This window comes from Lutra lutra, chromosome 13 (genome assembly GCF_902655055.1).
Source record: "Lutra lutra chromosome 13, mLutLut1.2, whole genome shotgun sequence".
Classification (NCBI taxonomy): domain Eukaryota; kingdom Metazoa; phylum Chordata; class Mammalia; order Carnivora; family Mustelidae; genus Lutra; species Lutra lutra.
The window spans coordinates 46,730,311-46,755,931 of record NC_062290.1 but is presented as its reverse complement, the minus strand read 5'-3'; the positions used below and the strand labels follow the sequence as shown (position 1 = coordinate 46,755,931).

The window sequence follows — 25,621 nt, the reverse complement described above, 5'->3', positions numbered from 1 at the left end:
TGGAGTGTTCTGAAAAGATCAAACGGAAACCACTGTGTGTTCCTTCTCAGTTCCCACAGCTGTCTCACAAAACAGGGCTTGAACAACTTGGCATCATTTTCTAGGCAAGGAGAAGAGGATAAGGTACAGTGGGGGCCACATGGCAGAGCTAGACTTGGACAATTTTTTTTTTTCCTAAGATTTTATTTATTTATTTGACAGACAGAGATCACAAGTAGGCAGAGAGAGAATGGGAAGCAGGTTCCCTGCTGAGCAGAGAGCCTGATGTGGGGCTCCATCCCAGGACCCTGGGATCATGACCTGAGCCGAAGGCAGAGGCTTTAACCCACTGAGCCACCCAGGCGCCCCATGGACTCGGACAATTTCTATGTCCCTTCCAGCCCTGCGAAGATTGTCAGCCATCCTCAAGATGTAGATCTCGTCACAGAGGGGTTTAGCTTCCACGCCCACAGCAGCTGGACCTACTCGCACACTAGTGAAGAAGTCAGGCAGGAAGGGTTCCTCACTGACCAAGCCTGCTGCCTTTTTTTCCCCAGACTTTTGAGTTTCTTGAGGGAAACAGCTGGGTCTTGTCCCCGCCCCCCCCCCCCCCCCCCCCCCCGCTGGGCCCAGAGTGCAACAGTCAGTCAGTGTTTTTGAGTTGCTGTGTTGAGCACAGTAGCGAATACACAAGACTCAAAAAAATGTTACAATAAGAATTCTGCTGTTTCTTTTGCTTTCCAATCAACTTTCCAAAACAGAAACTGAGAAACAAAGAATCTGCAATCTTTCCCACTAATGAAGACTCCCAAAACAAAGACCCTAAGTAAATTAATAAGAGCCAGAAGGAGAAAAATAAATACGTAAACAACTTTATTGTCAAATTAACGCAGTAACTTGAATTCACTTACCATCACATTCAGGATTTGAAAATAATTCATCCCTTTTAGACACAGCCCTTCCTCCCGGCTTTTTTTTTTTTTTTTTTAACTGAGCAAATAACTTTTGTATAGGTAGTATAAAGATGTATCAGGTCCAAACCCTAAATCAGCAGAATCCAGATTAGTGAGCTTTTATTACACTGTTATTCATTTTGGTACGTTTTCTTTTAAAAGGGGGGGGTCAAAGACCACATGCAAAAGCTCACAAGACTCATTCTTCACTGTTTCCAGCTGAATCTAATAGAGATGGAAAATGGGTCTTTGTTACTTGAATACATCGTAAGTTTTACATGATCGCTTCAGTTGACGGCTATTATTTATCATAGCTATGCTTGTAATCTGCTGTGTATTACAACCCGTTAGAAACCCACAGTATCACCTCTGTGGATTTCCCACTGGGGCAAAAGGCATTTTAAGCATGTAATTACCCAACGAAGTAACATTTACTAATTTTCTCTTACACAGCCAGCATTATTCATAGCTGTTTTTATTTGTAGGGTGCTTACTAATTGAGACTAGTTTACCTTCACAACCGTCCTGGGTAGAAGCCCATTAGTAAATCATTTCAGGTTAGCACGGAGACACCAAGCAGCATATACAAGAATTAGAAGAGGCTCCTGGAAAATGCTGATATCCAGTTGGCAGAGTACAGCGCAGGGAACGTCTTTCAGAGAGTTAATTTTAAGATCATATTTAAACAAAGAAGAGGAGGAGAGCAGGTGGAGGAGGAGGAAGAGGAACATGTAGCTCCTTGTGAGAATTTTTTTTTAATTTCTCAAGTTTTAAAACCAATACCTACAATTTTTTCTGTACAGTTTCAATGGAACTTTCCAGCACTGTGTTGGACGTATATGACAGACTACGTGAACAGCAGCAGCCGCTCTTACAGACCAGCAGCTCACAAGAAGGCCAATGTTCAAAGAGCTTCATTTTAACTTCAAAGACTACTTCTTTTCTTTCTTTCTTTTTTTTTTTTTTAATTTGACAGAGCGGGACATACCAAGAGAGAGAGCACAAGCAAGGGGAATGGCAGGCGGAAGGAAAAGCAGGCTTTTCGCCAGGCAGGGAGCCCGATGTGGGGCTCAATCCCAGGACCCTGGGATCATACCTGAGCCAAAGGCAGATGCTTAACCCACTGAGCCTCTCAGGTGCCCCTCAACCTTGAAGACTACTTCTGCCTCCCAGCCCAAATGCAAACACTATGAAATTGCTCCCAACCAGGCTTACCTCCAAACTGATGCCAAAGTCCTCAAAGCCAAAGAAATAAGGGAGAACCAGCACAGCGCCCAGGACCGGAAGAGTCCCCCTAAGTCCCACCCAGCAAACTCAAGTCCAGAGGAACTTAGCACAATGGAGCTGAAAGTCTGAGGTGGGTGGAAACTAACCCACTCTGTATGGAAGTGGGCAGCCCAGGTACCACCTGCTGAGTATCCTGTCTGGCATTTCTCGGCTACAACCCGAAGTGTGGCACAGAATTGTCAAGTCCTATTCGCTTCCCATTTCAAAAGTAGGAGAATACAAAAGGCTTAAAAGCAACCACCTCTTGTGTAAAATTCTTCACTGATGAAAAAAGTAAGCTAAGGAACATGCAGATAAAATACCGATCAGTTACGAAAAATACATTTACAAGGAGTTTTACTAAAGGAATGCTTACCATAGAGTGAGAAAAAGAAATTATTACACACAATCATGAACACAACTGAGTTTAAACCATATATATAAAGACATAAGATTAAGAAAAAAAAAGTGAATATAGAAAATATTAACAAGTTCCTCTCCGGAAAATAGGATGATACGAGATCACAACCTATCACATCCCTCCTTATATCTGCTACATTTAATTCCGCACCCCCCCCCCCCGCCGCAATGGGCATCCATTCCTTTTTTTACACCAAGTAAAAATTATTAATTCACTTGAAATAAAACCATACAGTCAATTTTGGGGTTGCAATAAAAAAAATCAGTGATCTTATTTATTCACTTGCAACCATGGTCTTTTATCACTGTCTAAAGAGTCGGTTTAGCCACAGCACACACCAAGATAAAAGTCTCACTTGATCCAATTACACTGCTTATTAAGAGCTATTTAATGAGAAAGTCACACCTTTGAGTTATTAGAAGCTGTAATGGTCCTAAAGAGTTCCAAATAAGTAAGCTAACAGAATTACCTTTGATTCTAAATTGTTTGCCAGCAAATTAATCCATCTGTCCCTGAAAAAAATTACATGTCCTCCAGTGTGTTCAACTTTCTCCCATCTCATTTTAATCAAGTATGTTAGCTTCAGTTGAGAAAGCAGGTATTTTTTTAAGTTATTGTATAGTAATAGATATACAAAGAAATGTACGTTTAAAGTGTACAATGTGATGAGGGTGGACATACGTAAACACCTCCATATACTATCAGCAACATCAAGGCAATACATGTGCAACACCTTCCAGAGTTTTCTTGTGTCTTTTGGTTTGGGTTTTGTGGTAAGAAAACTTTACATAAGATCTACTCTATTAACAAACTTTGAAGTGCACAATACCATATTGTTGTACAGTAGATCTCTAGAACTTACTCATTCTAGTGTAACTGAAAGTTTATAAAAGTTAGGTATTTTTAATTGCTTCAATTATAGTACAGAGTTTATTTTCTTTTAATTTTCCAAACGTATATACAACCTTATTACCCGCCCCCCAAAATGACATCATCCATAGATAAATTTTAGGGCAGTCTTATGTTTTGGCACCTGTCAAAGAATAAAGAAAAGCCTTTTTTTTTTTTTTTTTAAGATTTTATTTATTTATTTGACAGAGAGAGATCACAAGTAGACAGAGAGGCAGGCAGAGAGAGGGAGGGAAGCAGGCTCCCTGCCGAGCAGAGAACCCAATGCGGGACTCGATCCCAGGACCCTGAGATCATGACCTGAGCCGAAGGCAGCGGCTTAACCCACTGAGCCACCCAGGCGCCCAAGAAAAGCCTTTTTAAAAGAATAGGCTTTCAGACAGAGACCAGAAGGAAAAGACCACTCCAGACAGAAGAAATACTCAAGGCAACAATGTTGAGGGAGAAGCAGGCTTAGCAAATTCAGGGAAAACCAAGGACACCAGCACGGTTGGTGCATGTCAGCAAGCTGCGCCGGGGGACAGAGGACAGAGTGACCAGGGGCCCAGATCACCTAAATCTCTGTAGGACACTGTAAGCCTGCAGGGTTCCTGAGTTAAGACCGGAAGTCCTAGAGGGTTTGGGACAGACGGATGGCCAACTTGACTACCATTTGAAAGATCATTCTGGCTTCTCTGAAGAACAGACCAAGAATGGAATGGGCAAGGATGGAAAAAGAGAGACCAGTGAGATAGGTACAGAAATAATCTAGGAGAGAAACCATGTTGCCTTGGAGAAGAACAGCAGCAGAAATGGTGAGACTAGGTCAGACTTTCTTGACAACACTTGCTAATGGATAGAATGTGAAAGGCAAGAAGAGCAGAGGATTACACCAAGGTTTTTAGTTCAAACAACCGAAAGAAAGCAGTCAGGGACGCCTGGGTGACTCAGTGGGTTGGGGCCTCTGCCTTTGGCTTAGGTCATGATCCCAGGGTCCTGGGATCAAGCCCCGCATTGGGCTCTCTGCTCAGCGGGGAGCCTGCTTCCTCCTCTCTCTCTGCCTGCCTCTCTGCCTACTTGTGATCTGTCAAATAAATTAATTAATTAAAAAAAAAAAACGCAGTCATACTAAGATGCGTAAGACAGAAGATTGTTTTTAAAACAATACAGCAGGGAGAGCCTGCTTCCTCCTCTCTCTCTGCCTGCCTCTCTGCCTACTTGTGATCTCTGTCTGTCAAATAAATAAATAAAATGTTTTAAAATAAAAAAAAAAGAAAAAAGTATTTGTGGGGCACCTGGGTGGCTCAGTCATTAGGTGTCTGCCTTTGGCTCAGGTCATGATCCCAGGGTCCTGGGCCTGACACCCCCATCAGGCTCCCCACTCAGCGGGAGGCCTGCTTCTCCCTCTCCCACGCCCCCTGCTTGTGTTCCCTCTTTCGCTGTGTCTCTCTCTATCAAATAAATAAATAAATAAAATCTTTAAAAAAAGAAAAAAGAAAAAGTTGTGTGTATGTTTTCATTTTTATTTAAAATTTTTTTTTAAACTTGGAGCTCTTAGATAAACATAAAATAACTCTGCCTACTTGTGATTTCTCTATCTCTGTCAATAAGTAGATAAGATCTTTAAAAAAAAATAACATTTAGGGTGCACTTTGAAAAGGCTCATTACTGAATCCTTTGGACCTTGCTAGGTGAGAAAAGGTAGATTCTCCGTGAGGTTTTTCTATCTAATGCAGTCTTGGCCTTTGACTTCTTATTCCTATTTAAAATTCTCATGTCAGGGGCGCCTGGGTGGCTCAGTGGTTAAAGCCTCTGCCTTCGGCTCAGGTCATGGTCTCAGGGTCCTGGGATCGAGTCCCGCATCGGGCTCTCTGCTCAGCAGGGAGCCTGCTTCCCTTCCTCTCTCTCTGCCTGCCTCTCTGCCTACTTGCGATCTCTGTCAAATAAATAAAATCTTTTAAAAAAAATAAAAGAATAAAAGAAAAAATAAAACAATACAGCAGGAGCACCCAAGTGGTTCAGTCAGTTAAGTGTCTGCCTTTGGCCAGGCCAGGATCCCGAGATCCTGGGATGGAGCCCAATAGGGGCTCCCTGCTCAGTGGGGAGCCTGCTTCTCCCTCCCTGTCTGCCTCTCCCCCTACTCGTGCCTCTCATGTGCTCTCTCTCAAATAAATAAATAAAATATTTCCAAGTATATAAATAAATAAATAAATAAACCAAGGCAGCCATGCACAAGTCTCCTGCGTCCTTAAGGGTACAATTTCTGTCCATCCCAGCAAGGAAAGGCTACATGATAAAGGGTGCAAAATACAAAGTAGAAGCTTTGTATACGTCTCACTTTTATCTGAGGCGAATCTTGACTATACACAGTAAATGTTAAAATGTGTATGCTTTAATAAATAACACGGAGGACACGGGGAGATGGAGAGGAGAAGTGAGTTAGGGGAAATCGGAGGGGGAGATGAACCATGAGAGACTGTGGACTCTGAAAACAAACTGAGGGTTTTGGAGAGGGGAGGATGGGGGTTTGGGTGAGCCTGGTGGTGGGTATTATGGAGGGCATGTATTGCATGGAGCAGTGGGTGTGGTGCATCAGCAATGAATTCTGGGACACTGTAAAGAAATTTTTAAAAATAAATAAAAATTAATAAACAACAACAACAAAAAATGTGTATGCTTAGCTCCAGCTTCTATTTACACTCAGCTCATATCCAATACCACGGCTGCTGTCCACACTGCCCCAGTCCCACCCACTCTCCAATCCCCATTAGGCCTCTGTGGCCCACCAGGTCCAAAGGAGAGAGTGAAGACAGGTTAACCAGCAGGTAGGTGGGTAGAGAACCCTTACTTCCCCATTCCCCCAGCCTTCTCTGTCCCTTCTACTTTATATCTCCTTCCGAGCTTTATGTTAAATGTCCCAGACATTCTTAAAACCATGGCAAATGGGAATAAATTTAGAATCGGGGGAGGGAAAAATGTGGTTGTAAAGTGATACTGTGAACAGAAATGTAAAGAAAATTTGAAAGTATTCATTTCTTCAAAGAAAAAAAACTTTAAAGATATGAAGTCACTTTAATAGATAATTGATTTGTGAACGAAACATCAATCGTTGCTGAAACTCTTAGGTTAAAGGAGGATGGGAACTTCATTATTAAAGGGATCAGGATGACCCCACCGGAATCCACTCATTCATCTCAGCATCACTCGAAGTAAGAAAGAAAACCAGACGCTGTGTCCTCCTGTTGTGACAGGATAAGAAGACAATACATGGAAGCCTCTAAGAATATTCCCGCCTAAAGCATTTCAAAAATGACCCCATACAGCTTTCCATATTTAACCACCAATTTATAGAAAACTCAAGACATAGAGGAACAAAGTAAACAACAACCAGGGGAGGAACAATAAGCTCAGAATTTGGGACATTTAATTGGACAAGTGACTGATTCTCCAACAACTCAATGACATGCAAAGAAGAAAGGCTGGAGGGACTATTACAGGTTAAGTGATTAAGAGACTTAATCACCAAATACAATCTGGGGGCATTATTTGGATTTTGACTCCAACAAAACAACTGTAATAAGACATTCTTGGCATAACCAAGAAATTCTGAAATAGGGAGGGACTGAGTATCAGATAATCTTGAGAAATCAGTGTTACTTTTACGTTTTGGGGGTATGATAATGGCACAGAAATTATGTTTAAAATAAAACAGTAAAATTAAATTGTTACACTTAATAATAATTTTTAATTAAAATAACTTAAGATATTAATTAAAAATAATTACTTTTACAGAAAATGTAATTTTCTGAAGGAAGAAAAATGTTAGAGAAACAAAACAAGATCAACAAAACATTAATTTCATTTAAGTCATTTATTATAGTCCCTATTTATGTGTGCGTTCAAAATTTTCCACAGGAAAACTAGGTAACCAGAGACTGTAAGATTACAATGAACTGAAGAGAAAAAAGATTATTATTGCTTGCAACGGCCAATCAATATGAATGAAGATTTCCTTGATAATATGCAACAAAACCAAACTACAAAAATAAACTGGAGGCTGAAGCACTTAAGAGATTATCATTTTCATTCATAATCACTAATTTCAAAGGTTATGCTCATGCTTCACGGGTCAGAATGATTTAAGACTACGTTATAAATCAGAATTTAATGTAACTCTGTTTCGACTGAAAAAAATACCTCTTTTTCCTGAAGATATCAAAAGAAAAAGGTCCAAGAGTTCAAGAAAAGGTTTGAAAATTTTCTATCTCAGACTGTCCCTTTCACATATAAAGTTTCAGCTTCACTTTGAACAAAAATGTTATGATTTACAACTCAAAGTGAAGAGGCAGCTAGAAAGTACCTAAAGAACAGGTATTCTGGGGGCACCTGGGTGGCTCAGTGGGTTAAGCCTCTGCCTTCGGTTCAGGTTGTGATCCCTGGGATTGAGCCCCGAATCTGGCTCTCTGCTCAGCAAGGAGCTTACTTCCCCCTCCCGCTTCGCCTGCCTCTCTGCCTACTTGTGAAATAAATAAAATCTTTAAAAAAAAAAAAAAAAAAAAAAAAAAAGAACAGGTATTCTGTGCAGCTGATTTGAGAACAGGACACTCTTCTTCCAAAGAATAAAGAGCTTGGATGTGGGAAAACAATTTGGCTCTTAAAAAAACAGGATCACAAAAGTACTTGCAAAAATAAATACATACATACATACATACATACTTGCAAGAAGAGGCCACAAATCTCCTCGGGTAATAGCCAGAATCTGTTTCAAGAGCTCTTCCATAAAACATGGAAGAGATACCCAGATATCTGAAAAAAGTTTAGTAACAAAAACCTACATTTCATTCATTTGACAAATATTTACTAGATGCTACCTTGTGTCAGATGCTGTTCTAAGTATTGGAGAAACAAACGTCCCTGCCTTGGGGCACACAGGTGGCTCAGTGGATTAAGCATCTGCCTTTAGCTCAGGTCATGATCCTGGGGTCCTGGGATCGAGCCCCACATTGGGCTCCCTGCTCAGTGGGGAATCTGATTCTCCCTCTCCCTCCCCGCACCCATGCACTCTCTCTCCCTCTCTTTATCCTCTCTCTAAAATTAAAAAAAAAAGAAATAAAAAACAAAAGTCCCTACCTTTACGAGGGATTACATTCCTAACAGAGGCAAAACAAAAATAAGGAAAACAGTAATGATATAGCATCTTATAAGATAAGGTCTATACACAAAAGTAAAGCAGGAAAGGGGGACAGATAGAAAGGGGTTCTAATTTTACAAAGAATGGTCAGTGAGAAGCTCACACATAAGCAAAGATTTAACTGAAGTAAAGGAGTCCTGTTTCTAAGAAAAGGATTCCAGGCAGAAGGAGCAGCAATACAAAAACCACCATGGGAAAATGTATCCTTAAGGTCTGAGGAACAGCAACGAGGCTAATAGAGCAAGTTTACTGACTGAGGGCAGAGTAGCTGGAAATGAAGTTAGGGAAGCAACAAAGGAGTCAAATGGCGGCAGCCCTCCAAGACCACTGCAAAGACTTTGCCTTTTACTTTGGTAAGCCATTAGAGGGTTCTGGAAAAGTGATGAGAGGAGAAATCTATTTTTGGGGTGGGGGAGTCAGAGAGAGAGAATGAGCACAGCGCCAGGCAGAGGGAGAAGGAGAAGCAGGCTCCCTGAAGAGCGAGGAGCCCAAAACAGGGCTCATCCCAGGACCCTGGGATCATCGCCTGAGCCCAAGGCAGACACTTAACTGACTGAGCCACCCAAGCATCCCAAGAGGAGAAATCTTTATGTGTGTTTTAAAAATAATCACTTTGGGTATTCTGCTGACAATATTTCAGGGGCAAAGAGAGAATAGAGCAATTAGAAGACAACAGTAGATTGCAAAAAATGCCCCCAAATTCTTCCCAATTCCTGTGTGCACATTTCTCTATAAAGTGGCTTCACTGCTCCCCTCATAATCAAGTCATCTACTTCTCCATCCCCTTGAATCTGGGCTTCCTTGTGACTGCTTTAATCAGCAGCAGAGGAAGTGACGTTGTAGACTTTTAGTCCCAATGCCATGCTGCTTCTCTTGCTTTCTGGTTTCCTCCATTAGACCACCATGTTAAGAAGCATGGGGCAGGGGCGCCTGGGTGGCTCAGTGGGTTAAGCCTCTGCCTTCTGCTTGGGTCATGATCCCAGGGTCCTGGGATGGAGCCCCTCATCAGGCTCTCTGCTCAGCAGGGAGTCTGCTTCCCCCTCTCTTCTCTGCCTGCCTCTCTGCCTACTTGGGATCTCTGTCTGACTTGTGATCTCTGTCTGTGAAATAAATAAATAAAATCTTAAAAAAAAATAAAAGAGAACTCTATCTGCTGTCCTACTAATACACAGAAACTAGTACAATTTGATGGGTAAAAGCTGACAAGCTTCATCCGAACTTGACATGCAAACTATTTGTAACTCCAAAATTTTCATATGCTTCAGCCTTACTCACACCCAAGTCTAACCTCTTCCTCATCTGCCTTCCTCTTCAATAAACACTAACCAGTCCTCACCTCTTGCACTCTGATACCATGATCACCAAACTTTCTTGATGCTCAGCGTCTTCATTAGGTGTCCCCCTACTTCTTAGACCTAAGGAAAACTATACTCTCCTTCTTTGGTGGCCACTTCAGTGAAAACTAATCATCCTTCCAAGCTCCAATGCCCAGAAGAACATTTCTTTACCATTTACCCCCATACTTCTGAGGGCATGCCACCCAAGTATCTTTATCTCCCATATATACTGATAACTACTATCCATGATCTAAAACCTCAAACCATTGTCTATCTCTCCGCTCTGGGTACCTGGATCTTCTGAGGTCCATGTCCAAGGTGAGTGATTCATCCAACACACCAGTCTCATTGCTCTTGAATATCTCCTTGTCACCTCCATTTTAGCAATCTACATCCATGGCCAAACCCTACATTCCATTAGCACCCTAAAACTTTAAACTCCAATATTCTTCTCTGAATCCAGAATATTCTATCAGCTATCTCCCTTATGCCTACATACACTTATATATTTACTTTGCCCAGACTTCTAATCTCTTGAACCAATTATTTTTTTTCAATTTATTTATCTTTTTAGTAATCTCTACACCCAACGTAGAGCTTGAACTCATGACCCTGAGATCAAGAATCGCATGCTCTTCTGACTGGGCCAGCCAAGAACCCCAGAACCAATTACTTTCTTTCACTCTTTCAGCCTCCTCCTGCTTGGTCCCCACCTCCATGCAGTCCAAACCTCACATTCCATCACTTCAACCATTGTCTTGCTAATCCTTTGAGCTCAAAGGCATTCCTACTGTAAGTACAGAACAAAATCCAAATACTGGATCATTCCAACTATTCAAAATCTTTGGATCTACTGACTTTTGCTACAGAAAGTCACACAACTATACGAGCTAGTAAAATTACAAACCAATGATAATTTTTGTTAAGATTTATTTATGTGAGAGAGAGCTTGGATGGGGGAGGGGCAGAGGAAAAGCAAGAGAATCTTCCAGCAGACGCCCTTCTGAGCGCAGAACCCGAATGGGGCTTTATCCCAGGACCCTGAGATCATGACCTAAGTGGAAATCAAGAGTCAGACGCTTAACCGACTGAGCCACCCAGGCACCCCTAAACTAATGATTCTTGCCTATCTGGTAGACCTTCCTAAAACCTCTAGTGAGCTCTCTCTTCCATTCTCCATGGTGGTTTAACAGTTCACCATTCTCCCCTAAAATTCCCTACCTCTTTGTCTTCTAGAGTTACACGTCCATTAGGCTGTTCCCTCTCATTCTTTTTCATTGAACCATCTTCCTTACGTGATGGTGCTTCCCAGAGTTTCTTGTTTTTTGTCTTTTAAGATTTTATCTATTTATTTATTTGACACATAGAGGGGGCGGGGCAGGCAGAGGGAGAAGGAGAAGCAGGCTCTCTGCTGAGGGGAGGGCCGGGCATGGGACTCCATCCCAGGACCTGAGCCAAAGGCAGTCACTTAACTGACTGAGCCACCTAGGCATCCCTTTTTTATTCTTTCTTATTCTAGAAACTCTCCCTTAGGTTATCTACAGCCATATACACCCTGTTTCAACTATCACCTGCGTGCTAAGAGCATCCTAATCTCTATCCTGCATAAAATCCTCTCCTCCCGGTGCCTCAGTTGCTCAGCTGGTTAAGCACGGGACTCTTGATTTCAGCTCAGGTCAATCTCAGGGTGATGGGATCAAGCCCCAAGTCAGACTCCAGGCTCAGGGAGGAGTCCACTCAAGATTCTCTCTCTCCCTCTTCCTCTCTCCCAACCCCTGATCTCACATGCTCTCTAAAATAAATAAATCTTAAAAAAAAAAAAAATTCCTGTTCTCATCCCCAGAGCAGTGCAGCTAGTTACCCACAGAACAGTACCAACTGTGTGACCCAAAGGCATATCCAAGACTGATCTTAGTCACCTGCTAACCCACATGGGATTCCTACTGTGGGAAGTCATAAAGTTGGGAAGCATCTTGACTCCACCTCTTCCTCAACCCACATATCAAACTGGACACCAGTTTCATCATCTTGACATTATCTTTGGATCCATCCTATTCTCTTAAGCCCCACTGCTAATTTGGAGCTTTATCAAACAGGCCTCACTCCACCACAATTCATTCCTCACCTTGCCACATGAAACTGATCTTCAACTTAAAATCTCTTACCCATGGATCACCACAGCCTCAAGGATCAAGTTCAAAACCTTTAACACAGTAACAAAGAGGGCCTTTCATTGTGGGCCCTCTGTTTACATATTCAACCTCATCTCTCTGTCCTTCCCTTAATACATTAAGAATCTGTTTTGTCGGGGCGCCTGGGTGGCTCAGTGGGTTAAGCCTCTGCCTTCAGCTCAGGTCATGGTCTCAGGGTCCTGGGATCGAGCCCCACATCGGGCTCTGCTCAGCGGGGAGCCTGCTTCCCCCTCTCTCTCTGCCTATCTCTCTGCATCCTTGTGATCTCTGTCTGTCAAATAAATAAAATTTAAAAATTAAAAAAAAAAAGGGGGCGCCTGGGTGGCTCAGTGGGTTAAGCCACTGCCTTTGGCTCAGGTCATGATCTCAGAGTCCTGGGATCGAGCCCCGAATCGGGCTCTCTGCTCTGCAGGGAGCCTGCTTCCTCCTCCTCTCTCTCTGCCTGCCTCTCTGCCTGTTTGTGATCTCTGTCAAATAAATAAATAAAATCTTTAAAAAAAAAAAAAAGAATCTGTTTTGTCTTGCATCTGTCAATTTGATGTCTTTCTTGTGCCTAGAATGCCTTATCCTCCATCCTCACCAGCTAACTTCTACTTACTGTCAAAATTCGGTTCAAGCAAACACTCCAACAAAAAGCCTTCTCTGAATCCCTTGAAATCTGACACAGATACAGTTTTCCTCTGTCCCCACAGTACTCTATGCATGCATCTAACTATAATAATTTATTTCTTTGTATTTTGGCCTCCTCTGGGGCTTCCATTCAATAGTGTAAGTTCCTCAAAGGAAAGTTAGGGACTGGACCAGAGCAGATACTCTTTATTGAATGAAAAAAATAAAATACAGTATTTAATATCTATGACTCTTAAAATTCAATCTACTTACAAGTTTCAAGAATTCAAATTTTAATACAAAGTTTCCTCCACTCCCTCCCCATGTCCTAATATATACTAAAACCTAATGGTTTCATTACCTAAACCAACCTGTTCAATGATGGTTAAATAGAGTAAAACTTACAAATTCTGAAAGCCAGGGCACCTGGGTGGCTCAATCAGTTAAGCATCTGTCTTCAGCTCAGGTTGTGATCACAGGATCCTGGGATGGAGCCCTGCAGCAGGCTCCCTGCTCAGCGGGAGTCTGCTTCTCCCTCTCCCTCTGCTCCTCCCCACTTCCTGTGGGCACTTGCTGTCTCTCCCTCTCTCTCTCAAATAAATAAATAATTTTTTTTTTTTAATTTTGAGAGCAGCTAAGCCAAAGGAAAAGATTTTTAGAGACAAAAGTACACCCTGGCAGCCAGAAAACTTAACAAAACTACAGTTACAACATTCACAATTTTAATATTTGTTCAACATGCTTATCAGCCAAATTAGCATATAGTCATTTGTTTGACCAAAATACAAAATAAAGATACAGTTTAATGCACTGAAAAGAACTGAAATCTCCAGTTTAGAAGCCTGGGTGGACTGTTTCATTGGTTCCCCAGGCAAATGAAAAGATAAATCTCTAAATAAATAATAATAATAACAACTGACTATCTATGCAACTTGGATTTTCAAATTCCTTGGGCCTAAAGAAATGTTTTCCCATCATGAACAATGGAAAACTGTATGGTATTTAATATCAAAGCTTTTAAATATCTTCAAAATATAAAAACTAAAATAATTCTAACTGAACAAAAGCAAATATAAATTTAACAAAATTTCAAAATCAGAAATGCAATGTTATTACTTCCAATGTGACTTGAAATAGGATAAAAAATTATGAAAACAGGAGTGCCTTGGGGACCCAAAGTTATAAAAACAACAATGTTCAATCTGTTGTTTGAAAATAGATGGGATCTTTCACATTGCTTCAAAGTTTGTTTCAAATAATTTAAATGGGAGAAAAACCGATAAACATCCTTTGTCCTATAAGCTTAGCAAATCTTGTTTCCATCATGTGGAGATGGTATACAGAGTGGGGCATCTGGGTGGCTCAGTTGGTTAAGCATCTGCCTTCAGCTCGGGTTGTGATCTCAGGATCCTGGGATCCAGCCCCGTGTTGGGCTCCTTAATTCAATGAAGAGCCTGCTTCTCCCTCTCCCTCTGTCACTCCCCCTGCTTATGCTCTCTGGTACTCTCTCTCTGCCCTCTCTCTCAAATAAACAAATAAAATCTTATGAAAAAGAAAAGTATACACTACCTTGATCCAATTTATCATGAATTATGAATCACAGACTTATACTTACATAACTATACCATATTTTATTATACTACTCATCTCTAGACCTGTAGCACTTCCTAAAAAAATATACAATATAGGGGTTCCTGGCCAGCTCAGTTGGAGAAGCATGCAACTCGATCTCAGGGTCATGAGCCCTATGTTGGCTATAGAGATTACTTAAATACAAGTTAAAAACATATATTCATGTATATACATACACAATATAGATTTCTCATCTCCTAAAAAAAAAATGTATTACCCACATGTAATGTGATCAAAGTTTAAATTATCACACTGGGTTTCTTTTTTGAAGAACCATTAATAGATGTCCATTGATAGATGAATGGATAAACAGGATGTGGTACATTTACACAGACACACACTCAAACACACACAGGAATACTAGTCAGCTGTAAAAAAGAATGAAATCTTGCCATGTGCAACATGGATGAACCTAGAGGGTATTTTGCTAAGTGAAATAAGTCAGACAGAGAAACACTATATGATTTCACCCATAGGTGGAATCCGAAAAACAAGACAAACAAACAAAACAGAAACAAAGTCATAGATACAGTAAACAGTCAGTTACCAGAGGGGATAGAATCTGGAAGGCACACAAAATAGGTAAAAGGGCTGAAGAGGTACAAACTTCCAGATACATAATCAGTAAGTCATGGGAATGTAAAGTACAGCCTAGGGAATATAGCGAATAAGATTGTAAGAATTTTGGGGGTGCCTGGGTGGCTCAGTGGGTTAAAGCCTCTGCCTTCGGCTCAGGTCCTGATCTCAGGGTCGTGGGATGGAGCCCCACATCGGGCTCTCTGCTCAGCAGGGAGCCTGCTTCCTCCTCTCTCTCTGCCTGCCTCTCTGCCTACTTGTAATCTCTGTCTGTCAAATAAATAAATAAGATTTTAAAAAAAAAAAAAAGATTGTAAGAATTTTCCATGATGACAGATAATAACTAGACTTACAGGGATTTTATAACGTATAAAAATATCAAATCACTATGATATGCCCCTGAATCTAATAGGGATACTATATACACCAATTATACTTCAATTAAAAAAAAAAAATCAAGTTGTGCTACAGACCTACCAATAATCCTGACACTATTAGTTCCTTACTTTTCTTCTAAATATAGTTATAATTGTATTTTTCATTGTGTTTTTTCTCCTCCAATTAAAAAAAAAAAGCCTCCTCTTGGATTTTTTTCCCTCAGTTTTTGCATTTCTCTTCAGTCTTCCCATCTCGATCTGGTCCATCTCTAGAACTAGAAAGGTACAGCAAAAGCAATATTTTGGAAAGCTGTATTTCTTTTCTTTTTTTTTTTTTTAAAGATTTTATTTATTTATTTGACAGAGAGAAATCACAAGTAAGCAGAGAGGCAGGCAGAGAGAGAGGAGGAAGCAGGCTCCCTGCTGAGCAGAAAGCCCGATGTGGGGCTCGAACCCAGGACCTGGAATCATGACCTGAGCCGAAGGCAGCTGCTTAACCCACTGAGCCACCCAGGCGCCCTGGAAAGCTGTATTTCCTTAAACTTTCCAAACCCCTAATTGTGACATAAATAATTCACATAATGGTCTGTGGGTAACATCCAAAAACTATCACAAGTCTATGAATATTATGCCTCAGAAGTATTTTAGAAATTATTTTACACCTGCAGGAAGGCCAAACAATTTATTTGCAAGTCCCATCAACCAAACAGCAAGTGAAAAACTATTGTTGCTGGGAGCCTGGGTAGCTCAGATGGTTAAACATCTGACTTCAGCTCAAACCCTGATCTCAGGGTCTTGCGATCCAGCCCAGGCTCAGCAGTGAGTCTGCTTCTCGAATTCCCACTGCCCCTCCCCCTGCTCCTGCGGGCTCTCTCTCTCTTTTACATAAATAAATAAAATCTAAAAAAAAAAAAAAAAGAAAGAAAGAAAAGAAAGGCTATTAGTATATCTCTATGGACATTTTCATTCTCAAACTAATGATTTATTTATGGTTATCAATAACCATGAGTATTCCACTTTCTCAAGGGGAAGTAGCAGTCAATTGAAATCCAGTAAATTTTAGCTTGATAAAATAAATGTTAACATAGACATGATATTGATAGGTATTAGCCAGGTGATGGTAACTACCTAACATTTTACCAAAGTATAAGCATGATAACCAAGGCAGAGGTTTTGGCTACCACTAACCTACCACTGCAACTCAAAATACTTTGAAAATTGTATACTTACCCAATTTTTAAAATTTCTTTTAGGGATGCCTGGGTGGCTCAGTGGGTTAAAGCCTCTGCCTTCGGCTCAGGTCATGATCCCAGAGTCCTGGGATTGAGCCCCGCATCGGGCTCTCTGCTCAGCGGGGAGCCTGCTTCCTCCTCTCTCTCTGCCTGCCTCTCTGCCTACTTGTGATCTCTGTCTGTCAAATATATAAATAAAATATTTTTTTAAAAAAATAAATAAAGATTTATTTCTTTTGGAAAGAGCAAGAGACCATGAGCACACATGGGGGAGAGGCAATGGAAGGGGGAGAGAATCTCAAACAGGCTCCCCACAGAGCACAATGACCTGAGCCAAGTCAACGGTGGGACGCTTAACAAACTGAGCCACCCAGGTGCCCCCAATTGTTTTTACATCATACCTTTAAACATAACACTAAAAAGCTTTGGATTATTACATTTCCAAATTTAGATGAGTCATAGTGCTTTGTATGCAGGAACTGAATGTAAATCAAAATTGTAAATATGCACTTGCTTGCTAGTCAAAGAGACATGTGGACAGATTCAGAAAGATTAAAACGTATAATCATAATACACATTGTGTTTTTAAAACGTCACTTCCCAACTGTTAACCCAGTTCAGTAAACATGCCAATTGCCCTCCCTCTTCTTGAATATCTAAAAGTTACGGAATACTTCTAATCCTATCCCTTCACTTTACAGATAGGCACCTGAGACCTGGGGTCTTTCATTCTACAGTTAGTTAGCAGAATTACAAAACCTGTGGTCATCATGGTCTGAAGCTTACTAGAGGTGAAAGTAAGAAAAACCGAATGAGGTCTCAGAACAGCTCTATATTATGATATAGAATCATAAGCTTCTGTACCTAAATCTGGAACCTGAAATTGAACCATCTTAACAACAACAAAATTACATCTCAAATCTAGACAATAAAACTGGCAGATAAAATGAGAGAAAAGGCAGGGAATGTCCATTTTTAGTTTCTGACCTAAGACCCTGACCATCAAGGAATTCATCCAAAAAGTTTGTTGAACGGATGAATGAATGATTGCATGATACCTGATAGGATGACTTCACGGATTTTAGAAGCTCCAATTTCAGGAGCTAAACTGGAGGATCATGATGATACCACAGCTGAAATTAAAACTCACGGTGCAACAAACAACTCCTATGTGAAACACAACCACCAGGTCTCTGCAAATCTCCGCAGAGCTGTTGCAAGTGTTTCAAAACATACATTCATACATAGATGCCATTTTTGTCAGGTAATTCCCGTAAGGGAGGATAGAGCCAGAGAATTGAGAAGTCTGAAAACAGGCCCTGCTCACCCATAAGCCTTTGCATTTAAGTGGACAAGATCTGAGCGAGTCACTGGTGGTAAGACCGTCTCCCCAGCCAGCCAGAAATCGGCCCGGAATCTCCTGCACTCCTTTTAACTAGGGTACGGGTCAGGGAAGAGTGGAGGAACTGCAACCTGCTGCAGGTTAAAATGCAAGGATCGCGCTGATCCGTTTCCGAGTCAAGATCCCGCTGAGCCCCACCGCAGGCACGGGAGCCGGCCCCACCCGGCATCGCAGAGCGGTCCTACGCAGAAGGCCTAGTCCTTCAGGAGTTCAGAGCCCAGACAGGACAGGACGCGGGCAAAGAGCAAGACCTATCCCCTTCCTGGCCACCCACGCCACAGCGCGGCCCTGCCACCACATGCTTCCCGCTTTCCCAGCACAGCCCTAGGCCCGCAGGGCCTCAGCCGCCCTCCACGCCAAGCTGAGAGAGGCCACAGGCGAATGCGATCCAGCGGCCTCAAAGCAGGGGACAGCGGCCCGCAGCTCACCGCCTGCCACCCCGCATTGCTTACCTCCCTTCTGCCACAAGCTCAGCCCGGCGCCGGCAGCCTGACGTGGCCCGCCCCGCCGTCTCGAACGCCTGGGGGCGGGGACTAAGGTGAGAGAACCAATGGACTGCAGACTGCAAGCGTGTGCCCCGCCTCCTCCGGCTTCGGCCCGCCCCTCTCTGCTTTCACGCGCGCGCACGGCCAAGGCCAAGGCCGCGCACTGCGGCTGGAGGGTGGCGTGCACGGCTGAACGCTTCTCTCTGCAGGGACCCGGGGGCAGGAAGAGAGGCGCGCGCAGGTGCGGCTTGTGGAATTGCACCGCAGTGGGGATTAGCCCACGAGATAGCCAATTGAAGGAACTTGTTTGGGAATGCCACTGCGGCGTGCTTGGGTAGTCCTGTTGGCAGCCTGCCCTTATGCAGCTTTTGGCGATGCAAAGCAGCTTCTTGGTGTTTGGAGATTTTGTTGCCCAGAAAACAGTAATCCCAATAACGTTAAGGATTCAGAAAATGTAATGCAGACAGTCGACCTGCCCCTTCGTTCTTCCCCTTGCCCCTTGTAGTTGCTGCTTCGCACTTTTGGCCAACACAGAACACTGCAGCCCTCAATGCTACCTACACTGGTCCACCTGTTGGACGGTCCTACAGGACGTTATAGCCTGGATATTTCTGCTCAGTTAATCTGGGGACAGCAGGCACACGTCATTGTTACTTTTTTTTTTTTTTTTTTGGTCTAATACTTATTGCGTGTGCACCTGTACACAAACACTCATTTCCATAGGAAAGCTGTAAAGTACAGGTCACGGTAAAACAGAAGCTAAAGGAGACAGCAGAAAGAAAAAAAAAATGAGCAAGTAAAAAAGGAATGGAATTCTAGTTGTGTAAAAATTATATACAAGAGTTAAGACACGTCGCTCTAGAGAACTTGACTTATCCAGCCGTTTCGAAACTCTGGTATATCTTTAGAAGTACGTATATATATAGAAGTGGGGAGCTTTTTAAAAAATACTGGTCCCTGGGCCCCATCTCTAGAGATTCTCAATTTAGTAGCTCTAATGTGAGTCCTTGGCATTGGTACTCTTAAGTTTCCAAAGTCATTTTAATGTGCTGACAAGAGTTCTACTTCTCATTTGTAGAAAGGATTTGGTTCCCTATACTCTACTTTAGAAAAATAATTATATGCCACAGGCCATTTCAGCTCTCTCAATAACCTATTATGCATTCATTCTGTAGGAATTTATCTAAATTAATTTTGAACCTACTTTTATATTCACTCTCTGTTATCCTTTGAGAGAAAGTAGTATTATAAGGTTTATAATGGCCTTCTCGATTTTATGGAATTTGATGTGTTAACCTTAAAAATAAACTGCCCCTTAAATTTTACCAGCAAAAGGTGGGTTTAAACAGGAATAGCAGAGAATGGCAATCAAGGACAATCAAGCTACAGCAAAACCATAGGCAAGTCCAACAAAGAAGAGGAATATTTTTCTATGGAGAAGAAGAATGAAGTTGAGAGGGGTTGTTTTGAATGAAAACCCATTGGAGAAAAGCAAGAGTTCTGAGTGATGTTGGTTTCACCTTGGCTGAGTTTCAGGGGTAGTCAATTTCTTGTAGGAGATGCAAAGATACATCTTTCCCTATTGGAGCCTGTAATTGATGATCCTGTTCTGTTGAAGATTCTTCTGTTAGGTTTGTAATTGCTATTAAGGGGTATGGCTTTTCCTACCAGCTTCCCCTTCAAGCATCTCAAGTCCAGTATAGCGAAGTTTTCCTGAATTAATTTTCACAGTTGATAGTCCCTTTCAGTATTCATAATTCTAAATGCATCAGAACTTCTTTTAGGACCATTTTAATTCTTTTTTAAAATTCATCTTCTAGGGCGCCTGGGTGGCTCAGTGGGTTAAGCCTCTGCCTTCAGCTCAGGTCATGATCTCAGGGTCCTGGGATGGAGTCCCGCATCGGGCTCTCTGCTCAGCAGGGAGCCTGCTTCCCTTCCTCTCTCTCTGCCTGCCTCTCTGCCTACTTGTGATCTCTGTCTGTCAAATAAATAAATAAAATCTTTAAAAAAAATAAAATAAAATAAAATAAAATTCATCTTCTAGGGGCACCCAGGTGGCTCAGTGGGTTAAAGCCTCTGCCTTCGGCTTTGGTCAGGGTCTCAGGGTTCTGGGATGGAGCTCCGCATAGGGCTCTCTGCTCAGCGGGGAGCCTGCTTCCCCCTCTGTCTGCCTGCCTCTCTGCCTACTTGTGATCTCTGTCTGTCAAATAAATAAAATCTTTTTAAAAAATAGTGTTTAGGAGCGCCTGGGTGGCTCAGTGGGTTAAGCCGCTGCCTTCGGCTCAGGTCATGATCTCAGGGTCCTGGGATCGAGGCCCGCATCGGGCTCTCTGCTCAGCAGGGAGCCTGCTTCCCTCTCTCTCTCTCTGCCTGCCTCTCCGTCTACTTGTGATCTCTCTCTGTCAAATAAATAAATAAAATCTTTAAAAAAGGGGCACCTGGGTGGCTCAGTGGGTTAAGCCGCTGCCTTCGGCTCAGGTCATGATCTCAGGGTCCTGGGATCAAGCCCCGAATCGGGCTCTCTGCTCCGCAGGGAGCCTGCTTCCCTCTCTCTCTCTCTCTCTCTCTCTCTGCCTGCTTCTCTGCCTACTTGTGATCTCTGTCTGTCAAATAAATAAATAATAAAATCTTAAAAAAAAAATCTTTAAAAAAAAATTCATCTTCTATTCCCTTGGGGGTACTTGACTGGCTCAGTAGGTAGAGCCTGCAACTCTTGATCTCAGGGTCATGAGTTCAAGCCCAACATTGGGTGTAGAGATTACTTTTAAAAACCTTAGGGGAGCCTGGGTGGCTCAGTGGGTTAAGCCTCTGCCTTCCGCTCAGGTCATGATCTCAGGGTCCTGGGATCAAGCCCCGAATCGGGCTCTCTGCTCAGCAGGGAGCCTGCTTCCCCCTCTCTCTCTGCCTCTTTGCCTACTTGTGGTCTCTGTCTGTCAAATAAATAAATAAAATCTTTTAAAAAAAATAAAAATAAAAACTTTAAAGGGCATCTGAGTGGCTCAGCTGGTTAAATGCCTGACTTTGGCTCAAGTCAAGAGCTCAGGATTCTTCTCGTGCACACTCTCTCTTATAAATAAATACAACTAAAAGCTCTACTATCTCCATTTCTTGAGACACATTAGTCAAAATTTTAATTGTACACTTAACTATATGAATACCACTGTCCTAAGTACATCAACACACTTAATCAAGAAGACAACTTATGAAGCTGATACAGTTATTACCCACATTTTCTTTTTTTTTTTTTAAGATTTTTTATTTATTTATTTAACAGAGAGATCACAAGTAGACGGAGAGGAAGACAGAGAGAGAGAGAGGGAAGCAGGCTTCTTGCTGAGCAGAGAGCCCGATGTGGGACTCGATCCCAGGACCCCGAGATCATGACCTGAGCCGAAGGCAGCGGCTTAACCCACTGAGCCACCCAGGCGCCCTACCCACATTTTCTAAGTAAGGAATCTTAGGCACAGAATGGGAAGCATCTTGACCAAGCACATGTACCTCGTTAGTGGCAAAACCAAAATTTGAATCCAGGCACCCTGGCTCTCAATAAATAGCTTTACTGCCTCTGTTATAGAAGGGGTGGCTTTTAGGAGTACGTGGGGAAATGTCCTTTTGAAGAGTGCTATTTACTCTGTGATTTTTCACTTTTTTTTTTTTTTTTTTTTTAATAAGCTCTATGCCCAACAAGGGACTTAATCTCACAATCCCAAGTTGAAGAGTCTCATACTCTACCAACTGAGCCAGCTAGGTGCCCCTGTGATTTTTCACTTTTGAAACTTGAGATTCAGAGCACCTAGGTGGCTCAGTCAGTTAAGCGTCTGCCCTCAGCTCAGATCATGATCCTGTGGTCCTGGGACTGAGCCCTGCTTTGGGCTCCCTGCTCAGTAGGAGCCTGCTTCTCCCTCTCCTTTCTGCCACTCCCTGTTTGTGCTCTCTGTCTGTCTGTCTGTCTGTCTCTCTCTCTCTCTCTCTGTGTGTGTCAAATGGATAAATAAAATCTTTAAAAAAAGAAAAAGAAAGAAAGAAAGAAAATTTAGATTCAAATTTGGGGCTGGAATGAAAGACTTAGGTTGTTAATTCTAGGGCCTAGGACTAACCTGACTGCTTGCTACAAATGTTAGACTAGGCTGGAAGTACACCTCACCCCCTTCTGGGATATACTCTACCCTACCCTACTTCTAGGATATACTCCTTCCACAGATGAGTATAGTTCAGCAGGGATCATTTCAAACTTTAAATTATTTCATCTATCCCAGGAACTGTGCTAGATATGAGTGAGGATGAAAGACACAATTTGAGCCTCAGGAAGCCAGCTCATCCTGGAGGCCAAGTCAGATTTACTTGGGCAAGACTAGAGGTATAGATTTGTTTTTTGTTTTAGAGGTACAGACTTCTAGAACTAGAAGAGGTCTCAGAAGCTGCTAGCCTATGACAAAGTTTTCACTCACAAGTGCTGAGATGAAAAACAAATAAATAAGGACATGTATTGAATTTTCATAAAAATAGATTCAGTTTAAAGAATTGTCCTTTTTCTGAGATCATGCTGTGGTGGTGGTGGTAATGTTCTCTTGTATGAAATAATGAATAGATTATATTTGTTGGGGGCTTTTTAATGATCTTAAAGCCCTATGTTGTTTCTCAAAATTTTTTGATCTTTTATGGATTTCGTTTAACCCTGTTAATGTACAGAGAGGGAAACTAAGATTCCGGAGGAACAAAGTCCAGTCCTCTTTCTCCTAGGTACCCCCCAAAACAGCCCATTTTGTGTCCAGGGCTAGAAATTTTTTTAAGTGATAGTTACAAACTTAAAAAGAAATCAAGGTCAAGGTTAGACAACAAAGATTAGAACTGGTTTCCGATAGGCCAGCTGTGTTGTTAGCCGGGAGGAAAAGGCTGCTGCCTGCTTAATTAATCAGATTAGCTAAGTAGATTGGTTTCCTTCTGAGCTGAAAGCAAAAGATTGGGCCTGAGGGAATACAGCTACTACAGGCAGTTACATTTTGATTGAGGTAAGACCCAAGAAGGTCGCTTGATGGAGTAGGCCACACCCACATCTGATAGGAATTTTTGGAGCCCTACACAAGTGTTTCACTGAGAGAGGGGAAATTTTTTGAGAAAGGGCAGGGAGAGGCAGGACCCTCACAGGAGCAAGGGGATGAGGGTCAACTTCATTCACCCTGTACCCACAGAGGCTGATCTAGATTTAATACTGAAAGCCCCAGGACAGATGGAATTTTCAATTGAAGGATTAAAATGGGCTTCAAATCTGTACATTATTTTTCTGGAAAGGCTTAAAATGTAAATGCAAATGAACTCTTTGCCTTTTAACTATCCCAGACAAACCACTGTCTTTAAGAGGTAAGCAGGCAGAGAGCATTTCTCTGTTAACCTTCGTGTATTATTTCCCCTGAAGTAGTTAGGCAGTTCTCTATTGTACCAGAACCTTTAGATAAGTACACTTTTTGAAGTCAGTATAGAAGGGCCTATTGACTTTAACAACAACAAAAGAAAGAGAGTAAGAAAAATGTGTCCACTCCCAAATCATTAACTGAACTGAAAAGAATATGCTAACAAAGAAAGACACTGTAGTCCGAATCCTGTACTGTAAGGGAAGGTCATGTCACCCACAGCATCAGGAGAGGCACAAAGCCTTGAACTCAGGCCCAAGCATGCTGGGCTAGCTTAACACACCCACGCATTCATCAGCAGGCACGAAACAGGGAGGAGAAATTGAAAACGGAATCGCCCAGCTCCACTGTCGACACATTAACAGAAAGTAATGTTGTTAGATTTAATTAGATGTGAGTATGTGGCTCTAATGGCTTCCCATTTCTTTCAGAGCAGAAGCCAAATTCCTTACAAAAGCCGACAAGCCCATACATGATTTGCTCTTGTGCTATGTCCTTCCATATGCATACCAGTTCCGTCTTTGACCTTGCCTTCCACATTCCTCCCCCACTCATTTTACTCCCATCACCCAGCCCTCCTTGCTGCTGCAGGATCTCAGCACTTCTACATACCTTCCCGACTCACTCCGTTGGATCACTCAAGTCTGCCAAGATGTTACCTTCTGGGTAACCACTCTATCGGCCCAGAACCTTGGAAGAGACTTCAGTAAGGGCGTATACATAAAGGTGTGGTCAAGAAATAAAGAAGTGACAAGGGAGACTCAGTAATATGGGGGCTCCAAAATCACCCTTGTACTTCAAAGAGCGAGGGGGGAAGGAGTTAACAAACATGGAGAAGGCTGTGGGACTTACTGACAAGAACTGGGACTGTTGGTCAAGAACACAGCCAATCCAGTGACCCAACAGGGAGAGAGCCCAGGAATTTATCCCATAACCTCTGTCATTCTCATTTCTCCTTCTGGATCTTTTGAAGCAAGGGAACCTCACACAGCTCATAAAGGTCAGCCTTCTGGGGAACAGTAAAGGGGTAAATAGATGATATCCAGCACATTTACCTCAGTGAGCCATACAGTCAGCTTCTGCTGTGTAACAAACCACCCCAGAACTTAGTAGCTTTAAAATCACAGACGTCTATCTCTTCTCAGAATTGTGTAAGTTGCCAAGGCAGTTTTGATATAGGCTGGCTCTGCGGGTCCCTCCTGAAACTACTTGTATGTCTGCATTTAGCTGGCAGCTTGGCTGGTCTAGGATGGCCTTATTCACATGGCTGGGAGTTTGCTCCATGTCAGCTGGGATGAATGGGATGATGTGACCGTGTATCTCTACTGACCGTCACCAATCCCTTTTCTTCCTTGTCAGACACTATTGTTCGAGTAGGCAGTTAGTAAGGCTCTATCACGTATCTGGAGGCCCACAAAGGGGAAGTCATGGCCAGCTATTGAGAAAGTCAGAGGAAGCCAGATCAAACTCAACAGGCCCAAGATGGCCGACAAAGTTGGAAAGAAACCCAACCAAAGAGGAAAAGGCATAAAACCCTGCTTTCAAGAATTCCCCACACCAAGTAATTACTATTTCATCCCTATGTTAACAACTATCAATAAAAGAATCCCAAACCTCAGGGCACAGGAGAAGCTCACCCACACTCAGGCTCTGTGCACTCACGTGCGCACTGT

The 25,621-nt window shown here is 42.4% G+C and overlaps 1 protein-coding gene across 3 annotated transcripts in view; it reads right to left on the bottom strand.

Annotated features, from left to right (window-relative positions):
- Window positions 1–18,561, bottom strand: part of FOCAD (focadhesin) — a 304,380-nt gene extending 285,819 nt beyond the window's left edge. The window contains exon 1 of one of the 3 annotated variants that reach the window (XM_047699424.1): window positions 18,508–18,561. Coding sequence is in view for 1 of the 3 variants with exons in the window: in XM_047699423.1 (XP_047555379.1) it covers window positions 12,161–12,170 (10 nt within the window). In the remaining 2 variants the exon portion in view is untranslated. Of the gene's footprint in view, window positions 1–1,020; window positions 1,159–12,160; window positions 12,239–18,507 lie in introns of those variants that run through there. The other 2 variants (XM_047699423.1, XM_047699425.1) reach the window with 2 other exon arrangements.
- Window positions 18,562–25,621: the final 7,060 nt, after the last annotated feature.